Source organism: Lepisosteus platostomus, chromosome 9 (genome assembly GCF_059453375.1).
Source record: "Lepisosteus platostomus isolate fLepPlt1 chromosome 9, fLepPlt1.hap1, whole genome shotgun sequence".
Classification (NCBI taxonomy): domain Eukaryota; kingdom Metazoa; phylum Chordata; class Actinopteri; order Semionotiformes; family Lepisosteidae; genus Lepisosteus; species Lepisosteus platostomus.
In genome coordinates this window covers 53,514,961-53,524,327 of record NC_142619.1, presented here as the reverse complement: position 1 = coordinate 53,524,327, position 9,367 = coordinate 53,514,961, and the positions used below count along the sequence as shown (strand labels likewise).

General features: G+C 52.2%; 1 protein-coding gene across 1 annotated transcript; it reads right to left on the bottom strand.

The window, feature by feature from the left end:
* Positions 1 to 763: 763 nt before the first annotated feature.
* selenoo1 (selenoprotein O1) lies at positions 764 to 9,140 on the bottom strand. Its single transcript, XM_088645592.1, has 9 exons — positions 8,471 to 9,140; positions 7,749 to 7,952; positions 6,481 to 6,661; positions 6,153 to 6,283; positions 4,916 to 5,193; positions 4,049 to 4,217; positions 2,818 to 3,003; positions 2,288 to 2,444; positions 764 to 1,896 (listed from the first exon to the last, which is right to left on the bottom strand). The coding sequence occupies exons 1-9, from the start codon at positions 9,034 to 9,036 to the stop codon at positions 1,672 to 1,674; spliced, it is 2,097 nt and encodes a 698-aa protein (XP_088501718.1). The 5' UTR covers positions 9,037 to 9,140; the 3' UTR covers positions 764 to 1,671.
* Positions 9,141 to 9,367: the final 227 nt, after the last annotated feature.

Sequence of the window (9,367 nt, the reverse complement as noted above, 5' to 3'; positions counted from 1 at the left end):
AGACTCAGACTATTCACTGCTGTTCCAAGACACAGGAACCTTTTTTGTGCTACAGCTCCAGTTGAGGACAATTAAAAACTTTTCCAGCCACTGCCTTGTTTACTCACAATCTTTGATTCTGTCTTAAAACATGTACTCTGGTAAGTGTTCAGCTAACAGTATGAAGAGCATGAAAAGAAACATATTGTACTTACCACAGCATTTGGGATCATTTCCTATTTGCTAGAATTACTTACAGGTACGTGGACAGAAAAATTGAATCACTTATGTAAAGTCACGATAAAGGCTGTTTGGCCACCAGTGGTGGACAGTATGACCAGTATGAGCTGTGGCATAGTCTCCCTGTGTCTAGAACGGTGCAGGAGGGATGCAGAACTATTCTTCGACAAGAAAGTCAGTCAACTCAAACCTGGCAGGAGGAGGAAAATGCTGTCTCAGGCGCTGCTTTGGGATATACTATAATTGCTCGACTGGGGTCAGAGCTGGTGACAAAGGACACTGTGCTGTCAGAGGGGCTGGTCTTTGCATTGGATGGGTCAGTGTTCAGAAGAATAGGGTTAAGCTTGGTGTCTCGACTAAATGCGCCTCTGGGCTTGCAAAACGTGCACCATATGGCCAACCAAAGTCTTACCTTAATTCAAACAGTGAATTTGAACAGCTGCTGCATGTTACTCATGTGGTGGCTGCACTTTAGAGGTGGATGAATTGGATCCCTATCTATTATATGTGTAAAGTGCTTTAGAAAAGTGCTATATAACTTCAATCATCTTTATAAGGCATTTATTTAATAATTTCTATAATAAAGAGGGCTTAGCTGTCCCCCACATAGACAGGGTACTTCTGAGATAGTTCTTTTTCTGTACAGCTTTACATTTTGCTCTTGGAACCAGGAATCCCACTTGGACATGCAGTACAATTTTATGTTTTATGAGTAAAATTCAACCATCCAGGCTGTAGTGGGGATCTTCCACACTGTGTGAACATTTTCTTTGGCTACGATCAGTAACACACACAGAATAAGAACATGGTAAAGTCTGGAAATCAGCTTAGCTTTTCCAACACAGACTGTCATTGTATGCGGTTAGGCCAACAGTTCTGCTGAGCTTTCATATGAAAAAGCTACTCAATGCCTTCTACATTCAGCAACATTATTGTTTTGTGCGTTTAAAAGAAAATAACATCAGGGCAGACGCTGGCTGCACACACACTCTTCCTGAGATTTCCAGTCTGGTCGGGTGCACATCTCTGCAATGTCCAGTGCACACGCAACCTTGCCTGGGAACAGAGCACGGCTCCGGCAACATCGGGCTCGGACAGGTCCTTAGCAGGACTGGTCATCCGAGACGTCATTCTCAACCGGCCGAGAGACCCAGCAAGACGGCAGAGGGCAGAGGGAGCTGTACGTGGCACTGTGTACCCTGCAAACAGCAGACACACTGCTTCCTTATACAGTATATACACCTGTGGACTGTATCACACCTCTATACACCATATGACTTCATAGCCTACGCAGTGCCACAGCCCGCCGGCTCTCCATCTGCGGTTCCCGGCTTGTTTCTGAGGAGCCGCCTGTCCCCCAGTCACAGCCTCCCTGCACACCCACCCAGAGGGAGAGAGGGAGCGAGAGAATTACACTTCTCTTCTCCTGGGGTGGGTGTAGTCAGGGAGGCTCTACGACGATCAGGTGACGCACAGCTCGGCGGCCCAGGCAGGCGGCTTGCTGTTGTAAGGCACGCAGACTTGGGGCGCTCCCCCTGCCTCACCCGCACTCTCGGGGCCCCCCTCTTCCCTCTCCCCCTCCTCTGCTGCCCCCGGCCGGCCACCGAGCCCCCCTGGCATCTCCAGCCCGGGCTGGTCTGTGTATGGCTGCTGCAGGACCTTCAGGACTCGCTGCACCTGGGAGAGAGGAGCCGAGGGGGAGTCAGGGGCGCTGATGAGAAGACCTTCGCTCTTTCACTCTTACATGACATCAGTCATTCCAGCGACTAGTGAACAGGAGGGGCTGGTTTTATGTCACAGTTCTTGCAAACTCTTGCTCTCCCCCGTGTGGCAAGACCAGCAGTGTGCGACAACAGGGCGAACCTGCCATGTTGTTCATTCTCAATTCTTCGATCAAAGGGTACAGCTGACGAATCTGACAAAACGCAGACAAACAGAAACATACGAAATGACCCTGACAAACAGCACTCAGGTCATGCACTGTTTATTGCAAGATGGAAAGAACTAAATCAGTAAGACGGTGGTTACTTTCAGCTTTTTTCCGATGCAGACTCCTGTACCCTCTTACCTCAGAGAAGTCCCCACACTCTGCTGCCTCTATGGCATTCTGGGCGATGTAGTTCCTGAGGACCACGCGCGGATTGGTGCAGTTCATCACTCGCACCCTCTCCGCCTCGCCGGCCTCCACGTCGCTCTCCCCTTCGAACTCCAGGGCCAGGCGCTCCCTGAGAGAGGGGGGGCAGGGCGTGAGAGGCAAGGGGAGGGGAGGCCCTTACCAATCATGGCCTCCTAATAATCCCCATCTATGAATTGGCTTCATCACTCTGCTCTCCTCCCCACTGATAGCTGGTGTGTGGGGAGCGTTCTGGCGCACAATGGCTGCCGTCGCATCATCCAGGTGGGGCTGCACACTGGTGGTGGTGGAGGGGATCCCCATTACCTGTAAAGCGCTTTGAGTGGAGTGTCCAGAAAAGCGCTATATAAGTGTAAGCTATTATTATTATTATTATTATTATTATTATTAACCAGAGATGGAGATGGGGGGCTGGAATGCAGTGAGAGTATCAGGGTGGCCCAGCAGTCGCCGGGTCTCTGTACCTGTATTTCTGAACCCAGCTCGTCCACTCCTCTCTCTGTCTCTCCCTGAGCTGCTCCTCGCTCGTCTCCAGCAGCTCTTTCAGCTTCTCCAGACGCTTCAGCTCACGCAACACCGACCGCCTCTCACTGAGGACCTGGAACAGGCTGGGGTTCGACTGGGCCAGAGTCAGGATCATAGCGAGCTCCCTGACCAGGAAGAGGTGGAGAGTGAGCAGGGGCAGACCAGGGCCGGAGACAGAGTCTCGGCCAGCCGAGCCAACACCTGAAACGGGTGAACACGCCGGCTGGAGCCTGTGCCTCGTCTCGTGGAAGGTTCTTTTGGGATTTTCAGTGCCCTCGCGATGGTCTCATCTCCCCCCCTGCTTTGCATTGCAGAAAGTGTGAAAAGGAAGGCCAGAGCGGAACAGAAGGGACAAGGCCTCTCTTATCCGTCCCACCTCCCTTTCCAGCCTGCTACCCCTGCACTGTCCTGCTTCGCTCGACCTGTCCTTGCTTTCATGTTCTGAAACAACCAAGCCTCCAGTACTCAATTTACCCCAACTATATATCTCCAATCTTAATCTGTAGGCTTCTCATATATCCCCCAGACTTGCTCCTCTCCTGCATTCAATTCGCTCTTTGCAGAGAGACCAATATCTGTTGTTTGAGACATTTCAAGAATACCTAAAAGGCAGGGATTGCCTTGACAAAAGCAGTCATTGTGCCATTATAAAGGTTTAGTGTACATGCAGTGACCACTTCTAAACACACATTCATGGCGACAGCAGAGAGGCTGGGACTGCACTCAGGCTTTAAAGCTTCCCGATAATACTGGATTTGAATTAAATCACGAATCAAAATGTTTTTAATGACCTTTTTTTTTTTTTGGAGGGACATTGTTAAAGTCTCTGGAAATGCAGATCACGGCATATGCTTTAGTGTTATCAACTGTAGCTGTTGCTTCAAAGACACAGGTAAAAAAAGATTTTCTCTTTCTAAATCCATGTTAGCGCTCTTTAAGTGCCAGTGGTTTATCGTTTTCTCAGAGCTCCTCGAGAGCTCCGCAAGGTGGATGCACTTTAGGCGTGTCTCCTTGGACCTTCTCCTTAAAATGGCCTTTTTCGGAACAAATCAAAGCTCATTTCAAACCTTCACTGAACTGCGCTGCGGCTTCTTGCACCCTCTACACCGGTCACTCTTTCTGAACTCACCCCAGCCCACACCAACAAAACCCAGCCCCCCCCCCCCTCACCGGGGGTCCATGGTGGGGCGGTGAGCGGCCCGCAGCTCCTCCAGAGAGGCGCACTGTGCCAGGAGCAGCTCCACAGCGCGGCTCACGGGGTCCCCAGCGCCCTCGCTGTCCGGCACGCCTGGGCTGGGCACCTGGCTCAGGCTACGGAAGGTGTTGGTGAAGTCGGCGCCTGCGGGGGGGGGATAGAGGGAAGGGCGAGAGGCACAGAGATGAAGACCCAGGAGGTGGACAGAAAGGAGTGGTTAGAGAGGGGCAGAGAAAGGAAGGGAGACAGCAGCACAGGCTGAAACTGGACACAGGGCTACCCAGAGAGGACAGAGTGCCCTTTCTGTGACCACAGCCTGGGCACAGAAACTGGACACAGGCAGACCTGGCTGCTCAGAGAGGACAGAGTCAGTGACCAGAGCCAGGCCACAGAAACTGGACACAGACAGATCTGACTTTTCAGAGAGGCCAGGCTGTCTTCCTATTGCCAGCAGGGAGAAACAGAACAGAAGTCCGCTTTTTTTGCTACACTGAGAAAAATGCCAGGATTAGACAAACATTCATGCCCTAAAAATCGAACTCCCAGAACTCCCACACCTGTCTGAATCACAACAATGTCCAATCCTACTGCAGCCCAGTTCTCTCAATAATGTTTTATGCGATGTATGTAAATGTCCAGTACTACGTTTTTACAGTAAATGTTGTGTTCATTCTTTCTGCTTTGTCAACATTGTACATCAGTCAGGCCAGTAGGGCCCCTCGAATTTGAATCGGAGAGACAGAGAAAAAAGATCAGCTGAAAGCACGCTGGGTACAACAGGGGGTGAGCAGGACAGGACAGGACAGGTGAACGGCCAGGCCCTCCCTCCCCCACGGGTGCACCTGTGTTGTGCATGGTCTGCAGCAGCAGCGTGACCAGCTCCTCGTCCTCCGGCGTCTCTCTCCTCAGCAGCCCCAGTTTCCTCCTCATGTTGTCCAGGTAGAAGGCGTTGTACTGGGGCACGAACTCAGCCACGATGGCCTCGGCCCGGGGCGCCGGCAGCTCGGGGCCCATTGCCTCTGCCAGCCGCTCCAGGTTCCAGCGGCACACCGACGGCTGGGCGCTGTACGAGTAGCGCCCCCCGGTGTCGGAGGCGTTGCACACAAAGTCAGGATCAAACCTGCACAGCCAGAGAGAAAGACAGGGTAATGGTACTTTTAAAAAGACCACTGGATATGATGATGATGAATATTGTTATTATTTGCTTACGCTTACATAGCATTTTTCTTGTAAAGTTTGTACTGAATTTGGACAGGACGCCAGGGGAACACCCTTACGTTTTTCAAGAAATGGTACGGGCCAGCGTCATTTTCAGTGACCGAGAGTCAGGACCTTGGTTTTATGTCGCATCCAAAGGAGGCGCCTTTTTTACATTATACTGTCCCCGTCACTATACTGGGGCATTAGGACCCACACAGACCGCAGGGCGAGCGCCCCCCTAACACCTCTTCCAGCAGCAACCTTAGTCTTTCCCAGGAGTCTCCCATCCAGGTACTGACCAGGCTCACACCTGCTGAGCTTCAGCGGGCTGCCAGTCATGATTTGCACAGTGATACAGCTGCTGGCTATAGCAGATTATAACACAATGAGAGCAGGATATTTCTGTATTTTTACAAACGAGAGGGAACCTTCAGGCCCATATAGCCTGTTTAGCATTTTCCACACTCCCACCCCCCTGTGTGTAAAGACGTGCCTCCTATTCTCAGTTTTCAATGCACTTCCACGCAGTTCCTTCTGGAACTTGCTGGTCCGTGTTTCACTCTTCAGATTAAAAATCTTCCGGGTTGACTTTGTCAGTATTTTCGAATACTTGCACAAGACCCCTTGTAGTCTTTTCTGTTGAACACGGGTTCCTTGAGCCTGTCAGTGCAGGACCCAAAATGGATCTCTGGACTAATTCCAAAGCAGGAATAACCATTAACATATTGTTTTATAAGGCAATGTTAATATGGTGGATAAAAAGCTGAAAAAATAAAACAGGGGCAGAGAAAGACGAGGAAGCTGGCGAGGCTGTGAGGGTAAGAAGAGGGGTAAAGAATAAAAGATCTGAGACGGACTAGAAGAGAGACACAGCTCCACCTGTCCATGAAACCGAAGGGGCCGTAGTCCAGCGTCAGGCCGAGAACGCTCATGTTATCGGTGTTCAGGACGCCATGACAGAAGCCCACACACTGCCACTGGGACACCAGTCTGGCTGTCCGCATGGTCACCTAGACACAGGAGCACAACATCACACAGCGGACAGAGGACATCTTAGACCTAAAGCTCTTTCTACAGCTCTACTGGATGACCTCTAGCATCTTGAGCTGCATCGTCGGCTTGTTATCGAGAGCAGAACGTATGGTATAACCCAGTGTAAACCAGTCCAGCCTGCTCCGGTCTAGACACGACAGGCCCGGTCCAGTACCTCCCTGAAGAAGGCGGCGTTCCTCTCCACCCGGTCTGCCCCCCGGCTCTGCTGGATGTCGGGGTAGAAGGTGTCGATGACGTAATCCAGCAACTGGGCTCTGATGTCATCGCGGCCCACGCTGGGGCCCTGGCGCCCCGTCAGCTCGTCCTGCGGCTTGAAGATCTCGAACGAGCCAAACCTGCACACAGAAAAAACCCTCTCAGCCTGCGCCCGGCGCAGAAAGAAAGAAAACCGAGTACCGCCTTCCCCCGGTCTACACAGAACACCGACGCTCACCGCGGATGTCCCGTCTTTCATGACGGACTGTTAAGACAGAAGCTCACTTCGGCGTCACTTTACTGTAGGTCTTACGATTCTGGGAAAAAATCCATCTCCTTCCAAAGAACATGTCTTTGGAACGTCATCATAACTGGAGTTGAAAAATGTATTTTTTTCTTCCTTATCACCTTAACACAAAGTATGGAAGTACGGGGTTAAAAAGCATGACAATAGCATTCAGTGTTATGGATTATAGATCAGAAGCATTTAGACTAAAATTGTAGACGGCAGAGTTTTTAGGGAAGTTGTTTAGCGCAATGAATGATTAAAAAGTCCAGGACTCAATGAGGAGTGCCAGTACGCTAAAAACAAGAAGTCATTTGCGCCGGTACTACACATCAGACAGCACCGGCCCAGTTCAATCACTGCTTTTAACACAGTCTTATTACTGTCCACATTCCTGAACAATAACGACCTGTACCAGCACAGAGAGGAGAAAACCCAAGGCCTTTCTCTTTTTAACTCTGCGTTAAGCAGTTTCTAATGGCAAGCCCAGAAGCACCTCCTGCCCTGACCTCGGGACAAGGTACTGAAATGTAAATTACAGGTACATTTCTTACAGAGCTGCAGCAATGCAGGAGGGCAGTGCAACAGCGTCATTTGGGAAACCCACTAAATTTGATTCAAAGGCAGCCTTTTAAACCCCTCTCAAGACCAGGCAGAATCAATCTACAGGACAGCTCGGAGACCGACACTGGATCAAGGGATCAAAGGCGAGAAATTTAAAACGCATTTCAAACTGAGCCGGGGAAACAATCCTTACACGGAGAGGCAAGGGTGGCTGGGAACACCATGCAAACACCGTGCCACACTGTCAGAGGCCGAGGAACCGCGTCGGATTAAATGGCAGACAAATCAGAAGGGCGGGCCGCGCGGCCCCTCGCTCGTCAGCACGCTCTGGTACGGCACACCCCGGGCTACGCAGGGCTCCACCGGGCTCCACCGACCTGACGAAGGTGGGGGCGACGCGCAGCACCACGGAGCAGCTCTCGGGCCTCGGCCGCCCGCTGTAGAAGACGTCCCTGAGGACGGTGCTGTCGGAGGTGACCAGCGAGCCGGCCCGCGTCGTGGGCACGCCCAGCCCGAACATCGCCTCGCTGCACAGGAACTCCCGCACGCTGGAGCGCAGCACCTTGCGCCCGTCCGCCTCTCTGAGACGAGAAGGAGAGCCTGACACATACCGAATAACGATACTATCCTTACACTTCTCTAATAATGCATTTCTTACACCTATATAGCGCTTTTCTGGACACTCCACTCAAAGTGCTTTACAGGTAATGGGGGCTCCCCTCCACCTCCACCAGTGTACAGCCCCACCTGTACCTCGGAGAGTCAGGACCCTGGTTTTACATGTCCTCTGAAGGATGGCCCCATTTCTACAGGAAGGTATTTTTTTAAAACAAGATGGGGATGGGGGGGGGGGGGACGACGACAGCCCTTTACACAAAGAGTTGCGGGAGTGTGGAACAAGCTGTTCAGCGCCATACCCTGGTTGGCAACCGCCAGATGAGATTCCGGGATAGAGCAGGTAGTAAATAACAAAATGAATAGATGGGCTGTACAGCCTCCTCTCACTTGGGGCAGTTATTACAGATATAAAGAACATACTTCTTGCAAGATCTCAGAGCTGTAGATCTTGGGCAAAATGCCCTCTCTCGTGAGGCCTTACCTGGAGTAGGGGGTGAGCCCAGCGCCCTTCACCTGGATCTCCCAGCGGCCGGACGGGTTCTCCCGCAGTAGCTCCTCGCTCTGCCCGGGTGGGGCTCGCACCTCACCCAGGTAACAAGCCGCCCCATCGCCCAGCTGCCCGGCGAAGTGGCCGAACTGGTGGCCGCAGTAGCAGTGAGCCGCGGGCTCGGAGCCGGGCATGACCCGGGAGCCGCTCAGGTACTCCGGGCCCAGCGGGTCCCGCAGGACCTCCTCCGCGTCCAGCCCCAGCAGGGACAGCGCCGGCCCGGACACGGCCACAAACCGGGGTCTGAGCAGCGGCTGCGGCTGCACTCGGGAGAAACAAGCCCCTCGCACCGTCCTGCTGCCCGGCTCCTGAGAGGGGTCCAGCGGCAGCCTCCTCAGCGCCACGTTGTCAAACTGCAGCCGCTCCAGGGGCGAGCGGCTGGCCGCTGACCCCATTCTGTCCATACCGGTGGCAGAAGCAGAGGTCCGGGTGCCCCTGAGCGCGGATATTCCCGAGTTGAAGTTACGAAACCAGGCGAACCGCAGACAGACAACCGCCATTCGTTAGCGGCTGCATTATATTCCCGAAAGGAACCTGCGCAGAAAGTGTAGAGGAACCCAGAGCTTTCGGTCCCAAGATGAGCTCTCAGCGTGCGTTTCGCAATACGCTTTCGTAAAAACGAAAACATTGCGGAGGAGAGATGGGGTACGGCTCCAATATCATTCCCCTAAGAAACAACTGCTAGTAGGAACCATCGAATCCATTTTTAACAACTCAATACTACGCCCTTGTTTTTGTTGTGAAAAAACAACAACTTTAAAGTTCCTCTGTGTTATCCCCTTCAGTTTTTTTGTTCGATGTGTGTTACACACAGCATCCTAAAACTGAAAC